Source organism: Procambarus clarkii, chromosome 17 (genome assembly GCF_040958095.1).
Source record: "Procambarus clarkii isolate CNS0578487 chromosome 17, FALCON_Pclarkii_2.0, whole genome shotgun sequence".
NCBI classification, from domain to species: domain Eukaryota; kingdom Metazoa; phylum Arthropoda; class Malacostraca; order Decapoda; family Cambaridae; genus Procambarus; species Procambarus clarkii.
Window position 1 is genome coordinate 40,534,512 of NC_091166.1, and position 24,732 is coordinate 40,559,243.

General features: G+C 45.8%; 1 protein-coding gene across 1 annotated transcript in view; it reads left to right on the plus strand.

Moving 5' to 3' along the window:
* LOC123772465 (uncharacterized) overlaps nt 1-24,732 on the plus strand; it is an 88,073-nt gene that overhangs the window by 11,984 nt on the left and 51,357 nt on the right. The window contains 2 exon segments of the mRNA XM_045765658.2: nt 994-2,420; nt 2,422-2,599. Coding sequence (XP_045621614.2) covers nt 1,005-2,420; nt 2,422-2,599 — 1,594 coding nt within the window. The 5' untranslated portion in view covers nt 994-1,004.

The window sequence follows — 24,732 nt, forward strand, 5'->3', positions numbered from 1 at the left end:
CAATAAATGCTTTAAGAACTATCATTTCTGGACGACGGGTTATGGTGCAACCATTGCTCACTGTTTTTTGTATTTCACTTATTTGTATTTTGAATTTATTATATTTGTATTATTGCTTCTTTATGCACGGATTTTCTGTTACTTTTTAATAAGTGGACAACTTTCCCTATAGCGTAGTCGGTTCACAACCGAAAGAACCCTGGTTCGATTCCCGCGGCAGGACCGAAACGTTTGGGCAACGTTGCCTTTTACCAGATGCATATGTTCACCTGGCAGTAATATGCATCTGGAAGTTAGTCAACTGTTGTTTGTTGCATCCTGGGAGAAGAATGTTATTGGCCCTGGATACCCTTCATAAGCCTAAACTGGCTGCCTCTCCCCCAACTATGGGGAAATTGGGAAGTCATTTGAAGAATGACGATGATGTCGTTTTAAATATCTCAATAATAGAGTATATATATATATATTAAATATCTTTAATAACGGATTAACTATAACTGATTTAAGTATAATGTTGGGGTGAAAGGCTTCCCCCCCCCTGTGTGGAACTGGAATTGTCTTAGTGACGTCACACAGCTCTTGCGTCCCCCCCCCCCCCGCCACCAATCCCTGACATACACACACACACACACACACACACACACACACACACACACACACACACACACACACACACACACACACACACACACACACACACACACACACACACATACATACATAAAACACTTTTCATCTCTCAGGTTCAACTCTAGAGCCTAACTCTCAAGATTTAGGTTCAGTTGTTGCCTTTTTCTCTTCGACCTTAGTATCAAATTAATAGTATAGAAGGACCCTTTGAGAGGTTCAGCAGTTCATATTTTGTACATTGCTTCCAACTAGCCAGATGTATCATAATTTTGTGTATGACAGGGAGAGATGGTGGCCCTTCTGTGTTGTACCTGCAGTCTTGACTCATCCTTGTCATTAACAGCAGTCATTTGTCTTCACCAGGTTGAGTAAAAATGGAGCCGGTGCAAGACTTCAGTCGCCTGCGGGTCACAGACTCTCCTCAAGAAGGCCTACAGAAGACCCACGTCACGTCAGGAAAGGTTTATTCCTCCATCGGCCGGTCGCAGTCACAAGGCGTCTCTCACACGACGCAGAGCAACTTACAAAGACCTCCGCCTCCAAATTATCCTTCTGAGGAGCCCCACTTGAACGTAGGAGACGTGGCCAGAGGAAGGACGAGTGGGATTCCAACAGAATCCTACAGTAGTCAGGGATACAGGAAGTCCCGTCCTCCTCCGCTGTACCATGAAGCTGTTAGTAATCTCAACCGCATGAACAGTTACAATCCCGAGTCTAATCTTCAGAAGTTTGCTTCTGAGACGTCATTGTTGAAGGGTATTGGGGAGGAGGAGAGGTACCCCAGTGTGGAGCCCGAAGGCTATAGGGGCCGAAGTCACTCCAACGCCGCCTGCATCAGTCGTCCTCTTGACATCCCCAAGAGGTCCCGACCTCATGAACACACGCTCAACTCCTCAATGAAAGCACCTTTTTCACATCTGAATTCCATATTTCAACAGCAGCCATCTCTCAAAGGCGCCAGTTCGACTGAGGCAAACACTGTTATGGTCCAGCAAAAATCCCAGATGATTCATCGATCACAACAGTTCAGGGACGAGCAAAGACAACGAGGAAGTCTTCCGATCCCAATCAGAAATAACTTTCGTTCAAAAAGTCCAAGCATTGACTGTATTGTTTCTGAATCGATCAATGCAACGTCCAGTAAGTTTTTTGCTTCCAAAAGTCCCAGCGTTGACACCTGTTTGGACCGTATATTAAATCCATGTGATGCTAACTTTTCCCATGCTAGTTGGCGGGACCAGGATATACGAGGTACAAATCATCTAACAGTGCACAGTGCTAAGCATTTCCGTAGCAAGAGCCCGAGTCTAGATGCCGGGGTCTTCCTTCAGGCTGTGCGTGGCGCGAGCCACATGGAATATCCGGGGGACAAACAGTATTCTCAGCGCCCTCTTGCAAATACCACTTTGTCCGAGTTCAAGGTGGAGTCAGTGGGTCAGGGCGCAGCTAGCCGCAGTGGAGATAACTCGTTATCAAACCCATCACCCGGTGGTCTGGAACGGCGCCCGAGCGCCCAAAGCTTACCTGACCTCTCTGGACCAGCCCTAGATGATCTCTGCCCCATCACTGGACCTTCGGCTGCTTGTAACACCCGCCCCTTCAGCCCCCCAACCTACACAACTTCTCACTATTCGCCTCAGGGACACCAGTCACAGCTACACACCGAAGGCTACACCTCACCGCTACTCACTAGCAAAATCACTTCGCAACATCTATCAAAGACTACAAATACGGAGAGACAGAGATTTCCATCTCGCCCATCTCTGCAGACATCCCCAAGCCGGGATATTCCCTGGAGCCAAGGGCGACCAGACCTCGCCTCCTCCACCATACTCACGCCACCGGACACAGGGGGACGCGAGCAAAGGATCCCTCCTGCCGGGGTTCGAGAGAGTCCTGCCCACGTTGGAAACACGACCGGTTGTCGGAAACTCCAACCTGGTGGTCAGCCGTCTCAGCAGCAATACAGGTCAGTTTATCATTACTTTGTGTTTACTGGAATTTATCTTCTGGTTATTTTAGCGTCCCTTAGATGTTAAAATCTCATTAGCATGGCCTATCTTCCTTCGAATGTTAAATACTGAATCTTAGTTTATTCGTCGTTTATTCGTCAAACTTAAATTTTGGTGCATGACGCGCTCTCTGGCCGAGTCGCGTCATGCACTAAAATTTAGTTGAATAATGTCAGTGTAATACACAGGAAAAACCATAATTGAGTAGTGAATACTAAACCACACACCAAAATGTGTAAACCCAGTCTTTGAAAATGTAAGAAGCCTTACGAAACGCTTCTAGGCGTCAGACCAAAAATAAAAATGTAAAATAATGAATTTTGGAGAGTTAATTTTATATATATATATATATATATATATATATATATATATATATATATATATATATATATATATATATATATATATATATATATATATATATATATATATATATATATATATATATATATATATATAATATAGTGTGTATAATTATGCTAACATGGAAGGCAGGACTGGGAAATACAGTAAGTGCCTATCACTGTAGTTCCCGCAGTGGCTGTATCTTGACACCCTCTATGTTCTCCACAGGAGAAGATTAATCAATCATTTCCTCTCGTGTCCTTCGTCGTCTTGAAGTTATGGTCACACGCGCGTGAAGCCACCTTTGAGTGTGGTTCTGTGAGCGCAGCGCGTGCTTCTGCCACAGCGGGTTAAGAGACTTGAACGCATCCACCTGGCGCGCCAGCTGTGACAAGCATAAGGCATCACGATCCATCTTTTCCTTTGACTTGGCAAGAGACAATGGTGTAGCCGGGCGCCTCCCCCCCCCCCCCGTCATAACTCAACACCACTGGCGTAACTCAACACCCGCACAGCGACTTTGCTCTGGTCTTGCGTACAGCGCGGACTCATGCAGGATTACGCGCCCCGCCGCTATAAAGTCGCAAAGAAAAACAAACGGAGAGGCACGCCCCCACACCCCGCGTGGAGAGCGGTGGCGGGCACGCCTCAACCTCAGCTGGGTTACCTAACACCAGCAGGAGTACGTGGATCATGAGAGCATCGCGGCTGCCATCTGTAGGAGCAGCTGCCTGCCTGCCAGCCAGCCACGAGCTACAGCAGCCCTCGTGGGGGGCAGTCCACACTACCACAAGGGATATCTACACCCCTCAGCTGGATTCCATTTCATGGTGTATATTCACTGAGAGTTTACATCAGTCTTGGGCTAAACTTTTGCTGGCTTGGCGGTGAGGTCTTGTGGTGGTGTTAATAACCCTCCTTGATGGACCACCACACCCAGAACCTTTGGCCAACAACCCCGTACACCGGCTCAGCCTACTACACTATAGTCCCGGTTTCTGTTTTGGGTCTTCTAGTTCGCATTTGTGTTCCTCACGTGTGCCCCAAAGAATGAGGTGCTTTGATAAAATACCATGCCCAAGAATACCATCAGAGTGCCCGCGGGGGGATGGGGAATTAGCCTTGGCTACCATCCTCTTTTGTCCGGTCGTGTTGGTCGAGTGGTTAAGGTGTCCTGTACGCCAGATGCAGAGTGCTCTTGGCAGTATGGATTCGAGTCACTTCGGGGGTGTGAGTTTTCAGTTGCATATATGCCTGGAGACCGTTCAGGCTTGTTCGCACATTATATATATATATATATATATATATATATATATATATATATATATATATATATATATATATATATAATATATTATTTATTTATTATAAGGAGAATCAGTATTTCCCAGTAGGAGGTGTACCGCGCGGGTTGAGAGTCATTGTGTCGCCAACAGATGGCAGCATGTACCAGGCTGAGCCGCGTGTCCTGTCACTGGCCAGTATTCACCCGTTGTGGCGCATTGTTCAGTAATGTTGTTAATCACTGTACTACATCATGTTTAACACACACACACACACACACACACACACACACACACACACACACACACACACACACACACACACACACACACACACACACACACACACACACACACACACACACACACACACACACACACACACACACACATACACACACACAGCCTACCTGTAACGATTCGAGAAAGAGACCTGGGAGTGGATGTGACACCTAATCTAACTCCTGAGGCACATATAAATAGGATAACGACAGCAGCGTACTCTACACTGGCGAAAATTAGAACTTCATTCAGAAACCTAAATGAGGAAGCTTTTAGGGCGCTTTACACTGCCTACGTGAGACCCGTCTTAGAGTATGCCGCGCCATCATGGAGTCCCCACCTGAAGAAACACATAAAGAAACTGGAGAAGGTTCAGAGGTTTGCGACGAGGCTTGTCCCGGAGCTACGAGGGATGGGATATGAAGAGCGGCTGAAGGAACTGAACCTTACGACACTAGAGAAAAGAAGGGAGAGAGGAGATATGATAGGGACATATAAAATACTCAGGGGAATTGACAAAGTGGAAATAGATCAAATGTTCACACGTAATAATAACAGAACGAAGGGACATGGGTGGAAACTGGAAACTCAGATGAGTCACAGAGATGTTAGGAAGTTTTCTTTTAGCGTGAGAGTAGTAGAAAAATGGAATGCACTTGGGGAACAGGTTGTGGAAGCAAATACTATTCATACTTTTAAAACTAGGTATGATAGGGAAATGGGACAGGAGTCATTGCTGTAAACAACCGATAGCTAGAAAGGCGGGATCCAAGAGTCAATGCTCGATCCTGCAAGCACATATAGGTGAGTACACACACACACACACACACACACACACACACACACACACACACACACACACACACACACACACACACACACACACACACACACACACACACACACTATAAATATATATATGCCTCTGAAGTTAGTTTTGGTGTTGTGTCCACTTGCAAGGCTTTCTCGAGTCGTCACAGGTGGTAGGTAGTTTCCCCTTCAATGAGTTTGACCCTTTGGTCTCATGTCACCTGTTCCCATTTTCATAGCTTTACACTAGCTTGTGTTGAACCCCAGTAGCCATTTCTCCGACCATCTCTGCAACTTGTTCAAGACCTCTGAAGAATCTGTCTTCTCTTCATCCTATACTGGTCTTTGCACACCTGCTCCAGTCCTCATAACTTTGCGTGTTGCGTGGATTAAATTGTTGCCGTCATTTTTCAGACCACTTCTCGAGTATGACCAAATCCGTTTGCAATGCATCACTATCTCTCTCTGTCCTGACTTTTCTCATTATTTTTGTATTATCTACAGACAGTTTTCCCTGTCGGATCGTTGTCAAAGAAACAGGACGGGCTCTAGATCCGCCCCTTGTGGTACTCCACTCGTAACCTCTCTCTCCACTCTGATGTCTTTGCTCTCACTGTAACCCTTTGTTTCCTTTCTGATCGGTGCTCTCTGGCCCACCTTAGGACTCTTCCCGATACTCCAGCCTGCTTCTCGAGTTTGAGTTGAAGTCTCTTATGCGGGACAGTATCGAATGCTTTCCGACAGTCGAGGAATGTGCAGTCTGCCCATCCCTCTCTTGTTTGATTTGTCATCTTATTTTACTTATTAATGATACGATTATCTAGTTTAATGATTTCTGCTTTCTCCCCATTCATGTAGATTGGCACCACGTTAACCATCTTCCAGCTGTCGGGAAGTTCTCCCGTTTCTAGAGAGGAATTCAGTATCATAGGAAGAAGACTACACAATGCTTCAGCTTCCTCTTTTAGCTAAAATATCCAAAGCTATATCTTGCCTGGTCCAACGGCTTTTGTCACATCTAGTTCCTGGAGGCTTCTGTTAAGTTCCTCGCATATCCTTTTCAAGTCTGAGGAACCTGGTTGTTCATTGTCATCTTCCTCCTGATGTGGCCATGGGACAGTTTTGTCTGGGACTTAGCCCTGAAAGTAGTGTAATTCTCGTACTGCTTCTCTGCCACTTTCCTAGTTTCTGTGTACACATTTCTGACCTCTTTGTACAGTGTGATTTCCTTCTGTTCTGTGTTGTTCATAATTCGTCCATATTCTTCTGATTTTATTTGCTTCCAGGCGTTGTCTTTGGAACAATGGACCAATGCTCGTCTTGCTTCCCTTAACCCTTAGTGGTGGTATACCTCTTTCTTTACCTTCGTTGAATTTGCTCGTTACGCTGTTTATCATGTCTTTGTGTGTGTGTGTGTGTGTGTGTGTGTGTGTGTGTGTGTGTGTGTGTGTGTGTGTGTGTGTGTGTGTGTGTGTGTGTGTGTGTGTGTGTGTGTGTGTGTGTGTGTGTGTGTGTGTACATGTAGCCAGCTGGGTGGATGGAGGCGTGTGTACACTATGAGGCGATCAGCTGGGTGTAAGATTGTGCCTCACTCTGTTTAACATAAATGTTGACGCTGGTTGTTCCCACACACGTAAACTACCGCCTTCCGGTTCACCATTCCTGTGTGTACTCACCTACTTGAGTCTGCAAGGTCGAGCATCTGCTCCTAAGCCCCACCTTTCGGCCATCATTAGGTCAGTGCAGTGACGCTGTTTCACTATGCTGACGTGTGCCTCTGATGATCTCGAGTTTTGTCCACTCCTAAATATTTCTATTTTTCCAGAAGTTGGAAGTTTCCATCCCTTCATCTTGTACTCTATCTGAGGTCTTTTTGCTCCAACTCCTATCCTCGTAAACTTGCATTTGTCAGGGTTAAAGTCTAGTAGCCATTTCCTCCGAACATGTCTAGAGATTGTCTAGTTCATCTTGTAGTCCTTTTCAGTTTTCATTGGCCCCCATTAATTAAGTATCGTCAGGAAAAACAGATAATAACGAGCTTACTTCCTCTTTACATCTAACTTCCATCGTTTACATATATTAGGACGAGGATGGGCCCAGTACCGACCCTTGAGGCACTCCACTCGTTACCTCTCAGCAAGCTGGTAACTCTCCTCTTACTATGACACTTTGCCTTCTTCCTGAAAGGCATTCATTCACCCACTTTGCTACTTTTCCCTACACAGCAGTTTGTTTTCGGGTTTGCATAGAAGTCGATAGTGAGGAACAGTGTCAAACGCTTTCTGGCAGTCCAGGAAAATGTAGTCTGCTCAGTCCTTCCTGTCCCGTGTGATTGTTGTCATCTTGTCATTGTTGGCGAAGAAAGATTTTCCTTTCCTGAATCCATGTTGATTCTTAGAAACAACATTTTATATGTTCTAAATGATCTTAGAAACAACATTTTATATGTTCTAAATGATCTTAGAAACAACATTTTATATGTTCTAAATGATCTTAGAAACAACATTTTATATGTTCTAAATGATCTTAGAAACAACATTTTATATGTTCTAAATGATCTTAGAAATAACATTTTATATGTTCTTAATGATCTTAGAAACAACATTTTATATGTTCTAAATGATCTTAGAAACAACATTTTATATGTTCTAAATGATCTTAGAAACAACATTTGATATGTTCTAAATGATCGACGAGCCTTCTTTTTTACTAGTCTCTCTAATATCTTACAGGGAATACTTGTTACTTGTTGTTGTTGTTAAGGATTCGCTACCTGGAACAAAACGGTCCAAGTAGCACGGGCTATGGTGAGCCCGTATATATACTTGTTAGTGATACCGGTTTGTAGTGGGTCCTGTCTTCCTCCTTCCTTGTATATACTTATTGGGTTAAATATGACCGCATTGCTGGCGCTGTTAATCTTATAGTGGACGCTTTCTTTGCTTCTACTTTCTTAGTATGAGTATTAAGAAGATAAATCAAGTTGCCAAAATTTATGATAAAAACTAAAGTAATTATTGAAAGATTTGTGTTCTACAACATTTCGTTTGTCTCTGGAACATCTTTAAGTAGGGTATGAATACAAGAGATTGATTGATTGACGAAGATTAAGCCATCCAAGAGGTGGCACGGGTATGAATAGCCCGTAAAATACAAGAAATACAATATTTGGTTAAATACACACGTGAAAGATTCGACGGAGCGTGGGGTGAGGTGATTGGGGGCAATCAAACATAGGTTAAGGGAATAGTGTCAATTAATCATAAGGCATGAGGATTAGGGCCACTCAGACACTGGGTAAGGGATTGGTACTCTCGGTGGGGGGTGGGGGAGACCTGGGTAGTAACCTCCTAATCCGGTGATGGTTGGCGACGTCTGGGTGGGAGTGTTGGCTTCAAAGAGAAGTTGTTTGTTGTTTTTGATTTAGCCACTCGGAACAAAAGTAGCACGGGCTATGGTGAGCCCGTAGTGGACTTACCTGGCCCAGGAGCGGGGCTGTAACTGCTTGTTACAGCTTTGCAACTGCAAGCAATTACAACCCAAATTAGTCGTTAATCTGTATATTTAAGGTGGGTTCCTTTTTCTCTAAGTATAGCTTCCAGGATTTGCAATCATCTCTGGTCAGCGATAGATTCCAGGATCTTTGTATTCAGTATTTTCCTGTTCCTGAGGAGTGTTGGGTTAGGTTCACTCTGCATGTGGTGTCTGGAGGCACCGGCTGGTAGATGGCGGGTCAGTCGTCTCGAAAGGCTGTGTGGTGATCATATCAACATTGGTAGATCGAAGGTGACCGCCTTCATCGGGGCATGTAAATAGGTACAGCACCTGTGTGTGTTTCTTGAAGATGGTTGTATTGTTTACCTGGGACGGTTCGTAAGTAGTAAATCAAGTTAGCAGTCGTTTTTGTTTTGTGTTAAATAATTATTGTTAATTCATGGTCTTGGGCTGTCGGTTTCATTCCATTTGAAATTATATATTTTTTATTATTCTTTCTTCTGTTTTATATTGTGAGTTTGTAATAGTTTGTTAGCTTGCTGTTGTGGTTATTCTCTGTTGTACCTTATTCTAAATATCTTCTGATATGGGTGTTGACTTCTCTATTCGTGTGCCCGTTCTTTAATAATTTATCAAGGCTTCTCTCCAATTCTTTATGTATATTATGCCAATCAGAACGATGTGTGAGGGCTGTGAGTGTATGTGAGTTTATCACACTTGTCATATGTCTCTCTAGCTATTCAGAGTGACCACTCATACTCATGCCACTGTTGCTGGGTTTACTGTAAACTTGTGTGGTGACGGTGTTGTCTTTTTTGGCTCTCACGGAGACATCGAGGAAAGGGAGTACACCATGGACGGCCGGACCATTCATCATGCGACATTAAGGCATGAGCGAGCAAGACCTCTTCATTCACCTGGGCTCTAGGAGACTCGAACTGTCGACCCACGTTTCTGCGGCCAAAGCTCTGTCGACCGAGACCTCTAATGGGGACCCCATTGCCACCCACCATTAACCTGCAAGAAAGAGCTTATACCTTCTGGGCACAAAAAGAAGCTTCGTTTTTTGTTAAGGTAATATAAAACATTATACACTGATGGTCCCACAATATAACCAAAAACTCTAATTGTAATATGATGACCAAACCACACAACAGAAAATGGATGAAACGACGAAGTTTCGGTCCAGCCGTGGATCATTATCAAGTCGTGTGTGAGTGTGTTATCTCTAATTGTAACACTATCTGTAATGACCTGCACAATGTGGTCATGACATCATACATCTCCCATTCCTCAGCACCCGCCACCAAATAATTAGTAGTTAGTAAAAGTTGATTGACTTGACAGTTGAGAGGCGAGCAGAAAGAGCCAGAGCTCAACCCCCGCAAGCACAACTAGGTGATGCTCTTTCCCCTCCACCTCCCTCTTTATCATCCCTCTTCCTCACTCCCCCTCTTCCACCCCCCGCCCTCCCATCTAGAGTAGTCTCCCCTCGTCCAATAAGGGGAGTCTGGCGCCTCGGGAGAGGTTTTACCTCTATAATTAGTACCTACCCTCAGGGAGGTGAACAACTTACCAATTTAAATGTCCCCTCACTGTTAAATACCCCTCCTCCTACCTCTGAATTTTTGTAAACACTATTGAACACATTGATTGACGTTCTCTTATTTGTCAATATACCGTTTGTTTCTTGCTATGGGTGTTTGGTGCTTTGTTAGGGAGTTTGCAATTGTTTGTCAAGTTTTATTTTGTTGATTGACAAGCTTCAGTCACTCGTTAAATTGTAATGTTTTGGTATTCGCTATACAAGTATATTTTTCTTAACATTTATGTCAGGTATATTGACCCTCAGAGGGTACACACAGCTGGGTGAATATTCAGCTAGCTGTATGTCCACAGCTGGGTGCCTGTGCATGTGTCGTGGTGCCTGTGCAAGTGTCGTGGCGAATGTGCATGTGTCGTGGTGCCTGTGCAAGGGTCGTGGCGAATGTGCATGTGTCGTGGTGCCTGTGCAAGTGTCGTGGTGCCTGTGCAAGTGTCGTGGTGCCTGTGCAAGGGTCGTGGCGAATGTGCATGTGTCGTGGTGCCTGTGCAAGGGTCGTGGCGAATGTGCATGTGTCGTGGCGCCTGTGCAAGTGCCGTGGCGAATGTGCAAGTGTCGTGGTGCCTGTGCAAGTGTCGTGGTGCCTGTGCAAGTGTCGTGGTGCCTGTGCAAGGGTCGTGGCGAATGTGCATGTATCGTGGCGCCTGTGCAAGTGCCGTGGCGAATGTGCATGTGTCGTGGCGCCTGTGCAAGTGTCGTGGTGCCTGTGTAAGTGTCGTAGCACCTGTGCAAGTGTCGTGGTGACTGTGCAAGTGTCGTAGCACCTGTGCAAGTGTCGTGGTGACTGTGCAAGTGTCGTAGCACCTGTGCAAGTGTCGTGGTGACTGTGCAAGTGTCGTGGTGCCTGTGCAAGTGTCGTGGTGCCTGTGCAAGGGTCGTGGCGAATGTGCATGTGTCGTGGCGCCTGTGCAAGGGTCGTGGCGAATGTGCATGTGTCGTGGCGCCTGTGCAAGTGTCGTGGTGACTGTGCAAGTGTCGTGGTGACTGTGCAAGTGTCGTGGTGACTGTGCAAGTGTTGTAGCACCTGTGCAAGTGTCGTGGTGACTGTGCAAGTGTCGTGGTGCCTGTGCAAGTGTCGTGGTGCCTGTGCAAGTGTCGTGGTGCCTGTGCAAGGGTCGTGGCGAATGTGCATGTGTCGTGGTGCCTGTGCAAGGGTCGTGGCGAATGTGCATGTGTCGTGGCGCCTGTGCAAGTGCCGTGGCGAATGTGCAAGTGTCGTGGTGCCTGTGCAAGTGTCGTGGTGCCTGTGCAAGTGTCGTGGTGCCTGTGCAAGGGTCGTGGCGAATGTGCATGTGTCGTGGCGCCTGTGCAAGTGCCGTGGCGAATGTGCATGTGTCGTGGCGCCTGTGCAAGTGTCGTGGTGCCTGTGTAAGTGTCGTAGCACCTGTGCAAGTGTCGTGGTGACTGTGCAAGTGTCGTAGCACCTGTGCAAGTGTCGTGGTGACTGTGCAAGTGTCGTAGCACCTGTGCAAGTGTCGTGGTGACTGTGCAAGTGTCGTGGTGCCTGTGCAAGTGTCGTGGTGCCTGTGCAAGGGTCGTGGCGAATGTGCATGTGTCGTGGCGCCTGTGCAAGGGTCGTGGCGAATGTGCATGTGTCGTGGTGACTGTGCAAGTGTCGTGGTGACTGTGCAAGTGTTGTGGTGACTGTGCAAGTGTCGTGGTGACTGTGCAAGTGTCGTAGCACCTGTGCAAGTGTCGTGGTGACTGTGCAAGTGTCGTGGTGACTGTGCAAGTGTCGTGGTGACTGTGCAAGTGTCGTAGCACCTGTGCAAGTGTCGTGGTGACTGTGCAAGTGTCGTGGTGCCTGTGCAAGTGTCGTGGTACCTGTGCAAGTGTCGTAGCACCTGTGCAAGTGTCGTGGTGACTGTGCAAGTGTCGTGGTGCCTGTGCAAGTGTCGTGGTACCTGTGCAAGTGTCGTAGCACCTGTGCAAGTGTCGTGGTGACTGTGCAAGTGTCGTAGCACCTGTGCAAGTGTCGTGGTGACTGTGCAAGTGTCGTAGCACCTGTGCAAGTGTCGTGGTGACTGTGCAAGTGTCGTAGCACCTGTGCAAGTGTCGTGGTGACTGTGCAAGTGTCGTAGCACCTGTGCAAGTATCGTGGTGACTGTGCAAGTGTCGTAGCACCTGTGCAAGTGTCGTGGTGACTGTGCAAGTGTCGTAGCACCTGTGCAACTGTCGTGGTGACTGTGCAACTGTCGAACTGTCGTGGTGACTGCAAGTGTCTAGCACCTGTGCAACTGTCGTGTTGACTGTGCAACTGTCGTAGCACCTGTGTAAGTGTCGTGAAGTTTAGGATGATAATTGGACAAATTAAAAAAATATTTGGAAACAAATATTAGTATAATTATTTTGTATGAATGCAAATTTGCCTTGGAATGTTAATTATGCAAAATTTGTGCATCTCTTAAGTAACTTTTGATGTAATTCTCATGTGTAAACTGTATTTTCATCCCGGAATATTTGACAGTAACGGTCATCGTATATAGCTTTGTATCCACCAATCACCGTCGCTCACGTCATCAAGCTCCTCCCACTTCCTCTCCTCAGCCAATGGCTGCCGCTGTGTTCTGATTATGTGCGGAGCTTTTATATAATTGTTTACATTAGGGATGTTATATGTATATAAATATAAAACAAGTAGTTAATTTGTGACTGTAAATTTAATTTACTGCTAGGTAGACATGTTAGCATATTTTTTACCCGGCCAATAAGTGGTGATTTTATTTCAATTTGGGCGAACTTGGTGTCGTAGAGTAAGCCGAGGCCGGGAGCGCGAGCAGGTAAGCGGACAATGTGGCACATGTTGTGGCAAGTGCAGGAGTAGCAAGTGTTGGGTTAAACACGTGTCCGTCTATACAATAGACGGTGACTGTCTACACCTGTTCCCGCGCATTATACGCTCATCTTCCAACTAATCGTATTTCATTAGTGTAGTTTAGTTATATGTAAGTAAGTATTTCATTATATATGTTGCGGAATAGATCTATAATTTCATGTGAACATTATACAACATGGAATACACTACTTACTAAAAATTATACAATCAAATATACCCATTATATATGTTACCAATTCGTAAATAGGATGAATTCAAGTTATGAGATAATAGGCGCTTCCGGTTAAATATATAAAATAGGTTAGACAAAATATTTAAACTAAAAATTTTGTTATTATTTAAAAAGAATGTTTCATAAAATGTTTTTTTTATGACAAAGGCGTTCATTGGTGCCATAGCTTTCCCTTGGGTCGTGATGGACACCATATCTCCCTCAGGGTCCTCATGTGGTAGAGAGGAGGTAGATCATTATGTGGTAGAGAGGAGGTAGATCATTATGTGGTAGAGAGGAGGTAGATCATTATGTGGTAGAGAGGAGGTAGATCATTATGTGGTAGAGAGGAGGTAGATCATTATGTGGTAGAGAGGAGGTAGATCATTATGTGGTAGAGAGGAGGTAGATCATTATGTGGTAGAGAGGAGGTAGATCATTATGTGGTAGATACAAGGTAGATTATCATGAGGTAGAGAGGAAGTAGATCATTACAAGAAGAGCTAGGGGGGGGGAGGAACCTCGTACTAGACGTGTTTTATATTCCTCTTCATAAACGAGGTTTGTTAAACTTGTTTTAGTAATTACTTCAGAAGACAGGATTGTGGTGTGCACGTGATGTGGTGAACACACTGCCCTGTACACTTTATGCCCTGTACACTTTATGGCCCCACAGCTGAAGTGCACAGGTGCCACTTGGTAGGTAAGGTAATTATCAGGAATATGTGCTAAGCCAGTTGGACTGTATAGCACTTGCAAGGGATATTAGGACAGGGATCTAGGCTATGAGGATAAGGATCTGGGCTATGAGGATAAGGATCTAGGCTATGAGGATAAGGATATGGGCTATGAGGATAAGGATCTGGGATAGGATGGAGGGAAGGAATGGTACTCAACCACTAGGGACATTTGAGGTTCGGACGCCGACCAGCAAAGAAACGAGTCGGTCCCTGTACCCACCAGTCCAAGTGCTTGGAGTAGACAGGGTCTGGATGGATACACTAGACGGTCAGCAACCTAAACTTTTCATCTATCCCTTCTTGGGGTAAAAATACAATAGGGAGAGGGGGGATGGGAGGGATGACAATAAGAGCGTTGACATGTAAAATGTTCTTTGTCACACTACCCCCTCCTGTCCCTGGGGTAGTGGGGGAGTGGGGGGGGCGGTGTTGTAGGGGGCGGCTACAACCCCCCCCCCCCCGCCCCTCCTACATCCCCGTGCCAAGGGGTGTGATAGGGAGAGGAGGGGGGCGGGGGGGGTGTGAGTGTGTTGGAGGAGAAGGGGTGTAATAAGAGAGAGTCCGCACGTGCAGGGAAGCAGGCAGGGGGTCGAGGCTCTGTGTGTGGGGAGGGGAGAGGGGGGGGACGACCCCTCACACATAACTTTACACCTTACACGGAAATCTCAGATGGACAGTTTTTGAATGATGATGAGATGCTGTGGTGGGGATGTTGTATCGTGTTATGAAGTATTTTAACACACATACACATACACACACACACACACACATAGTAACAGGAATTGATAAAATCGACAGGGAAGACTTCCTGAGACCTGGAACTTCAAGAACAAGAGGCCATAGATTTAAACTAGCTAAACACAGATGCCGAAGAAATATAAGAAAATTCACCTTCGCAAATAGAGTGGTAGACGGTTGGAACAAGTTAAGTGAGAAGGTGGTGGAGGCCAAGACCGTCAGTAGTTTCAAAGCGTTATATGACAAAGAGTGCTGGGAAGACGGGACACCACGAGCGTAGCTCTCATCCTGTAACTACACTTAGGTAATTACACTTAGGTAATTACACACACACACACACACACACACACACACACACACACACACACACACACACACGCACGCACGCACGCACGCACACACACACACACACACACACACACACACACACACACACACACACACACACACACACACACACACACACACACACACACACATACAGTCAAGGGCATACACAGAAAGCGACAAGGAAATCTGCGAGGTACTGAACGCCACTTTCCATGGAGTGTTCACAACCGAGCCTGAGCAGCTCCCATTCTTAGAAGAGAAGATGACCCTGGATGAGAGACTATCAGATATAGAGGTGATAGAGGTAGAGGTAATGTCAGCAAAGGACGTGATGAAACAATTAACAACACTAGATAAAACTAAAGTAGTTGGAGCAGGCAATGTATCGCCGTGGATACTAAAAGAGGCAGCACAGGCCCTCAGCGAGCCTCTAGCAAGGCTCGTTAATGAGTCCCTTACGATGGGAGACTTGCCAAGTTGCTGGAAGAAAACATATAAAACCAATTTTTCAAGAAAGTAGATAGAGAAGAAACATTTAACTACAGACCAGTATCACTGACAAGCATCCCCCCTACAAAGTACATAAATAATAGTCAGGTTAAAGTTGGTTACACACTTAAGAGAGAATTAGGCATGTAAACAAACACTAACATTGATTCAGTGACGGAAAATCATACCTAACAAACCTTCTGGAATTCTATAATAACCTAACAAGAATAAAGCTGGACAAGAAAGGATGGACAGACCGCATATTTCTGGTCAAATACAGTAAGAAAATATTAAAAATACAGTAAATAATAAAATATTAAAAATACAGTAAGAAAATATTAAAATTATCAATATTTTGGCTCAGAAGTCTACGGCCTTTGAGCACACAGTTTCACTAATCCCGCTTCATTTAAGCTTTAAAATGAAGTTGTTTTGTTTTACCAGAAGCGTACAAATCCGGGCGCCAAGCTCAACCCACAGTCAAGCGTCACTATTGTGGTGGTAATTAAGCTTTTCACTATATCACCGAGATTTTAACGTTGTGGTCAAGAGCGGGGGATGAAGTGTGAGGTACAGGTTAGGTCACTCCGTGTGCTTCCTGTAATGGTGTTATACCCATTGTGTGTGTCTGTATTCTGTATGATGAAGGGAAGCATTGTACATCTAGTGGCTGTATTGTGATTGGGGAATGAAAAAGTTATACATTTGGTGTCTATCTGTGTCTTGTATGATGAATAGAAATATTATATATATTTTGTGTCTTCCTGTATGCTGTACAATGACTGCAAACATTATATATTTTGTGTCTATCTGTATTTATACAATGACTGCAAACATTATACATCTGGTGTCTATGTGTATTCTATATAATGAATATAAATATTATACACTTAGTGTATGTCTGAATTCTATAAAGAACATTAACTATACAGTTTATATACATTTATACATGGGTGTATTTTACTAGCGAGACGATGAATTAGTCTTAAATATGTACAAAATTCACACAGGAAAATATCTTTCATTTGCTAACAATACTGAAAAATTCAATACATTGAAATTACATCCAAAATACTAATATAAGTTCATATGCGACACTAGTTTTGTCTCTCTTCGCGTCCCAGTTCTTTGTCTGATATCCGTGCTTTTAGTCTGTCTCATATCCTTAATGTTAGTCTGTCTCATATCCCTGATCTTAGTCTGTCTCATTCCGGCTATCAGTCTGTTCTCACATCCCAGCCCTTAGACTTTCAGATATTCGTTTCGTGTGTGTGTGTGTGTGTGTGTGTGTGTGTGTGTGTGTGTGTGTGTGTGTGTGTGTGTGTGTGTGTGTGTGTGTGTGTGTGTGTGTACACACTGGGACTACGGTACACACTAGAATCACCAGTGTACTAGGATTACCATCCTGTAAGCTGCCCAAAAATATCAACTCCATGCCAGTCCTTAAATATGACAGCCCACCCATCAGGTATCAACTGGGCGATACTCATCCACGATCTGATGCACTGTACCCTATTCCCTACCGTATTCCCTGGCCACCAGATGGCGTTAATGATGCATAGATAATCACGTGACAGCGCGTCTGGGGTCTCGGCGCAAAAACAGAGATGGAACCAGCGCCATGGATGCCGGGGCGGCGGCCCGCGCTCCTGTTGGTGATCTGAGCCTTCAGGGAGGCCGTTTTCTGTACGCGTGCTCTCCAAGCCACCCCCTTCACACCCCCACCTCCTCCTCAACCCCTCTGTATACCCCCTTAAACCCCGCTTCAGGGCTCTCCAACCCCCCTTCAAACCCAACCCCTTCTAAACCAATGCCATAGACCCTATTTTCTAACCTCTGTTTCTTACGCTCGTCATCTTCCTAAGACGGTCTACGCACACTTCTACATCGTAAGCCAGTAGACGAGGCGACGCCTAAGTACCGAGTGCTGGTAGGCGAGATGTCTCGCTACGAGTGAGGAAGTAGCCAAGTCTTCTAACTACACAAAAAATTAGCGGGACGCTAGTGGCAGGAGTTTGGAACGTGGCCATTGTTGTCTTGGGTCTGGCGGGCGGCTCAGTTGACATATGGCACCAACGTTGTTGCCATTAACGCTTTTGCGGGTTTGATGGATAGGCAGAGAGAGAGAGAGAGAGAGAGAGAGAGAGAGAGAGAGAGAGAGAGAGAGAGAGAGAGAGAGAGAGAGAGAGACAGAGAGAGACAGAGAGAGAGAGAGAGAGAGAGAGAGAGAGAGAGAGAGAGAGAGACAGAGAGAGAGAGAGAGAGAGAGAGAGAGAGAGAGAGAGAGAGAGAGACAGAGAGACAGAGAGACAGAGAGACAGAGAGACTGAAACTGAGACTGACTGAGACTGACTGACTGACTAGTAGACTTGGGATTCCTATACCATGTTACTGTTGATGTGAACCCTCAGGCTCCGTCAGGTAAATATAGGTTAGGTGGGATTATGTTAAATGGGAGTAGGTTAGGTTAGGTTGTTTTATGTTAGGCTATACTAGGCTTGGCTAGATTAGGCGAGACTAGTTTAGGTTAGTTGAGGCTAGTTAAGGTTAGGTTTGGTTATGGTGGAGTGTGTGTTGGTGAATGTTGGGTTGGGTTTATGTTGCTGTATGATGGTGTATCGGTATGTTGGTGTGTGTGTTGGTGTGTATGTTGGTGTATGTTCAAAGGTGGTGGCAGTTTGTTCGCATATGGCAATAGTGCACTTAACATGACACATTTCCCCACACTTGCGACACTTAACAGGTACGATCTCCCCACACTTGCAACACTTAACAGGTACGATCTCCCCACACTTGCGACACTTAACAACCAAGAATCAAGAGCAGCGAGCGCCACGCTACGATGCCTACGGTTGGGTGCCCCTTTTTATCGTACGGCTATCGTTCCTATCACACATTGTGGGCTGTGATGGGTGGTAATGACAGGCCGGGGGCAGGGGGGGGCGTGGGGCCGAGAGCAGGGGGGTGTGGGGGGGGGAGGGGAGGAAAGGGGTAATTGTATGGGTCCAAAATGGTTCGGGAAATGTGTAAGGATAATTTGTGGGAATGGTTGAGGAAAGATTAAGGGAATGGGTTAGTTAGGGTTAGGGTAATGGGTTAGTAAGGGTTAGGGGAATGGGTTAGTAAGGGTTAGGGGAATGGGGGTAGTAAGGGTTAGGGTAATGTGATAGTAAGGGTTAGGGGAATGGGGGTAGTAAGGGTTAGGGTAATGTGATAGTAAGGGTTAGGGGAATGGGTAAGTAAGGGTTAGGGTAATGGGTTAGTAAGGGTTAGGGGAATGGGTAAGTAAGGGTTAGGGGAATGGGTTAGTAAGGGTTAGGGGAATGGGATAGTAAGGGTTAGGGGAATGGGTTAGTAAGGGTTAGGGGAATGGGATAGTAAGGGTTAGGGGAATGGGTAAGTAAGGGTTAGGGGAATGGGTTAGTAAGGGTTAGAGGAATGGGGGTAGTAAGGGTTAGGGTAATGGATTCGGCTAAGATTAAGGGTCTGGGGAAAGTTAGGGAGGGGTTACCGGTCAACTTCGGGAGTTACGGTGGTTTAGGAAAGTTTTAACTTCAAATTAAAAATTCTTGTGTATCTTCATATAATTAAATTTCCTTTTAAAAATCTTGTTGTGTGTTTGTGTGTGTGTGTGTGTGTGTGTGTGTGTGTGTGTGTGTGTGTGTGTGTGTGTGTGTGTGTGTGTGTGTGTGTGTGTGTGTGTGTGTGTGCGTGTGCCAGCCTGGGGAAGCTCGTCTTCCCAAAACTGCCATGGTATCTATACAGTTAGGTGAACAGAAGCATCAGGTGCAATCTCCTCCTAGGCCAATGACTGCCCTCCACCAGGCTGCAGGTACAGCAGTTGTGGGCTGATCTCCTACTAACACCATCAGGGAGGTATTTTGCTCTCTCTCTCTCTCTCTCTCTCTCTCTCTCTCTCTCTCTCTCTCTCTCTCTCTCTCTCTCTCTCTCTCTCTCTCTCTCTCTCTCTCTCTCTCTCTCTCTCTGTCTCTCTCTCTCTCTCTCTCTCTCTCTCTCTTTCTGTCAGAGGCCTAACAGCTGAGTGGACAGCGCTCGGGATTCGTAGTCCTGAGGTTCCGGATTCGATCCTCAGTGCAGGCAGAAACAAATGGAAAAATGGAAAGAGAGAGAGAGAGAGAGAGAGAGAGAGAGAGAGAGAGAGAGAGAGAGAGAGAGAGAGAGAGAGAGAGAGAGAGAGAGAGAGAGAGAGAGAGAGAGAGAGAGAGAGAGAGAGAGAAGGGAAGAGAGAGAGAGAGGGGGGTGGAGGGAGAGAGGGAATCAGATGTGGGATAGAAGTAGCATATTGGCTCAAGCATGAGTGTAGAACCATTTTCGTTCTATAGACTGTGCTGAGTGGTTGAGGGGGAGCCATGGAGTCATATCAACCGTAACATGTCCCATTCTGGTGGATCGCCACTCTCACTGAAGTAGGAATTCGTGAACAGTATGTGTTGTTATGAAGTGATTAACATTGGACCAGTAATTTGAGAGAGTCAAGTTGATCTCCGGAGGGGAACCCGGTCATGGATTAGTGGGGATTATCACTCCGGGTGGTGTTGGCAGATATGTAAAGACTTGTGAATATAATAGATTTATTTATTAAGTAATGTTTAACTCATCATCACCTTGTGTGTTCCCCTGCCACTACGGAGGCCTCGAGTGATGACTGATGTTTTGATGAGTTGATGGGAGGTGACATATGAAGAGATGCTGAAACATGATGATATATTTACATACAGTTAAGGCACCAGGTGCTCTCTTGTTATCCTCTGCTGTACCTCCAGATGCTCTCTTGTTATCCTCTGCTGTACCTCCAGATGCTCTCTTGTTATCCTCTGCTGGTACCTCCAGGTGCTCTCTTGTTATCTTCTGTTGGGCCTCCAGGTGCTCTCTTAATTTTTTTTTTTTTTTTTTTTTTTTTTTTGTCCCAAGGGGCGAGTTAATTGGGCAGCGCCACTCATCTTGTGAGTGAACATACTCTATTGAAAAGACATAGTTCGCAATACGTAATTTAACCTCATTTCCGCGTTGAAAGGTATTATTCCTAATTACAGTGTACGCTGCTCCAGCCCTGCTATTGACGGGATTAGATAACCCATCAGTGTAGATTTGATCTAACTCATTTCCGGCTTCTTTATAGATTTTCTCGAGATAATTGTGCCGCATTTCTTGAGCTATCATGTTGGACTTTCTCGTTGCAATATCATTGATGATGATCCTGCAAGAGTCGTCCTCCCACGGAGGTAACCTCCCTACAGGCAGGAGCTCACGGGCTTACTCAAACAGGTGAAGTTCTTCGAGGTAGCAAACTGATCTGTCATGCCATTATTTGCTTCTCCTGTTTTCCCCTGTAATAGCATAGAACTCAGTTTTGTCTTGGCATTGTCATTATAATGGGGATCTCTGTCTATCTTAATTGCAAGCTTAGCATTCAGTTCCATAATTATGCTTTTAACATTGGGGAGGGACAACTCGTCTCGTAGATTAGGATTTTTTGGCAGTTCTTGGGACTCCAAGAATGATTGTCATGCCTTCATTTTGTATGCTTTTCAGTTTTTTCCTATCGCTTTGGGAACAAGTGCACAAAACTGGCGCGGCATAGTCTATGACGGAGCGCACATAGGCTGTGTATATCATTTTAAGCACGGCAATGGAGGCTTCATGTCCATTCCAGGTCATAGCTTTCAGTGCCCTGAGTCGACTTTTGCATGTTCCTATGAGTTGGTTGAGCTCCTCTTTCTTCCCCTTGTTAGAGCCGACAGTGACGCCAAGGTACCGATAGTGGTCAACCCATTCAAGTGTTACACCGTTAATTTGCAGTTGCTCATTTTCTCCCCTCTAACGATGAGAGTATGCTTTTGTCTTGTTTGTGGAGAGAGTGAAACCGAGTTCAATACATTTCCTCCCAAGGAGTTCTATGGACTGTTTCATTTCCCCCCCCCCCCCCAAGGTGGGAGCTTGTATTAGGATATCATCTGCTTGTTATCCCCTCTGGTGGGCCTCCACTGACCCTCCCCCCGGATGCAACCCACAAGGGTTGCACAATTCCCCGGTACCTATTAACTGCTAGGTGAACAGAAGTTATCAGGTAATAGGAAGCGTGCCCAACCACTTGTGTCCGGTCCGGAGAGCTTGCATTGGACAGAGAGACAATCCACGTGTTTATTGTACTGTATAAATAACGTATTGAGCGTTGTTTGTGTATCTGATAAAAGGGAAAGGTGTTACTACATGCTGATTAGGACTCAGAAGTCATCTTCTCCTGTTCCCACGATTAGGTAACACAATTCGCCACTATTTGCTACCACCATTCGCTTTAGATACAAAGCGGATAAGTTTAGAGTCAACATAGACCTGGGTACATATTGGTTGTGTAACATGGTTCTTGATTGACGAGACAAATTACTGGGTACACAAGAGATGTGGCATCACTGGAGCGGTTCAAGCGTAAGTGAGACATATATATATGGATGAGTTTGTGTGGGTATAAGTAAGAGCTGCCTCGTATAGACCAATAGGAGCTGCCTCGTATGGACCAATAGGAGCTGCCTCGTATAGACCAATAGGAGCTGCCTCGTATGGACCAATAGGAGCTGCCTCGTATAGACCAATAGGAGCTGCCTCGTATGAACCAATAGGAGCTGCCTCGTATGGACCAATAGCAGCTGCCTCGTATGGACCAATAGGAGCTGCCTCGTATAGACCAATAGGAGCTGCCTCGTATGGACCAATAGGAGCTGCCTCGTATAGACCAATAGGAGCTGCCTCGTATGGACCAATAGGAGCTGCCTCGTATGGGCCAATACCAGCTGCCTCGTATGGACCAATAGGAGCTGCCTCGTATAGACCAATAGGAGCTGCCTCGTATGGACCAATAGGAGCTGCCTCGTATGGGCCAATAGGAGCTGCCTCGTATGGACCAATAGGAGCTGCCTCGTATGGACCAATAGGAGCTGCCTCGTATGGACCAATAGGACTTGCTGATCATGCCATTATTTACTGTTTACATCTTGAGTCATGTTTGGTGGTGGGCTCAGACCTGTCCACCACACTCACCAACCTACAATAATCCTGGAGATCTTATGGTTCCTGTGTAAAGTAGACTCACGATATATACAGGGAGAGGTGGTATACACACCTCTCAGTGTGTGCATCACTATATACTCATAATACACACCTGTCAGTGTATGCTTCCCTTATCAGGATAGTTGCTAGTACATGGAGCTCATCACAGATTCATTACTAAAATACTAAGCAGTGTAATATTGACTTTTCTATGTATCGGCCTCAATAGGTTAGGTAGGTTGCTTGGGTTTGTACGTTTCTGGTCAGGTAAAACAGATAATCAAGAGACAAATCAACTGGTAAATCAAGAGACCTGCTTAATGGGTGAGTTTGAGTTATCTTATAACATTGATCCACAACTGGCTGAGGATGGATTAGCGCGGGCTGTGATGGTGGTGCCATGGGTTAGTGCCACGTGGCGGGCGACCTTGAGCAGACAGCAGCAGCAGCAGCAGCAGCAGCAGCAGGAGGGGCAGGAGTGAGTGCCCCCCATGAGAGGCGAGGCAGCAAGGACGTCCCCATCTGGCCCGGTGTAGCTGTCCCCAACTCTCGACTTGCCAGCAATATGAGAAGCCACCAACTTCTCTTGAACCCCCCACCCTTCTCCTCACGCCCCCCACCCCCTCCTCACGCCCCCACCCCTCCTCACGCCCCCCCCCCCACCCCTCCTAACGCCCCACGCCTGCGAGCGCGTGGTGCCCTTCCCCTTCCCCTTAAAACCCCCCTCCCCCATCCCTATTTCCCCTCCCCCTCACCACTTCACCAGCAACAGCATCTGTATTGCTTTTTTCTCCCCCCCCCCCTCCCTTTCCCCTCCTCTCTCTACATCTGTCTCAAAGACTCCTTCTCCTCCACTCCTGCCCTTCTTGATATCTTCCCATCCATTGTCTTCTCCTGTCCCTGTAGTCTCCCACTCGTGTATTCACGTTGAGATGACAATGGGACAGTATCACAGAAAACGACAAGGAGATCTGTGATGAACTCAACAATCTTCGCCCCCAAAAAAATGTGAAGGCCAAGGTTGCGAGTTGAAAAGTAGTGCAGGAGGAACCCTAAGTGACATAGGAGCCACCGTAGCCAAGGCAAAACAAATAAACTATTGAAACTATGTGCAACAAAAGCAATAAGATTAGACAATAATTGCTGTGTGTGTTGAAGGACACTGTAGGGGGTACTTTGTCATCCTATAATTAGAATTGTTCATAGAGCACTGGAGGCATGGGACAGCTCCCAGTAGTCTGGAAAAAGGCTAGGTGGAAGCGATCAGGAGGAAGCACTAAGCCAGTAGTGCTTAGTACTTCCTAGCACTAAGCACTATATAGCACTTGTAAGGGAAATGAGGATAAGGATTTAGGTTTGGACGGAGGAAAGGAATGGTGCCCTACCACTTGGACGGTCGGGAATGGAATGCCGACCTGCAAGAAGAGAGGACATCACTCAACCGTCCATTCCAAGCAAAGGTAGTCCCAGCATTAAAAAAAGGTGACAGGTCTTCTGCCTGTCGAAGGCAGGAAATTTCCCGTCCAAATTAGGAAATTATAGTCCAGTGTCACAGCAAGAGTTACATGTAAAGTGCTAGAGAAAGTAACGCTTCAAGTTGAGGTTAATAAGCTTCATGATGCGGGTACTAAAGTGCAAGAAAAAGAAGGCTGGGTAAATGGCATCCTCCTTGATTGTCCAAAAGTATGCAATACTATTCATGAAAGGATGGTGTTGATCGAGAAAATGATTGAGAAACAAGTAGGGATAACTGGGAAACACTGAACTGATTAAGGGAGAACCTGAAGACACAAAACAAAGGGTCGCAGTCAAGAGGGATCTGTCCAGCTGGAGAGATGTGACAAGTGGAGTCCCACAAGGCTC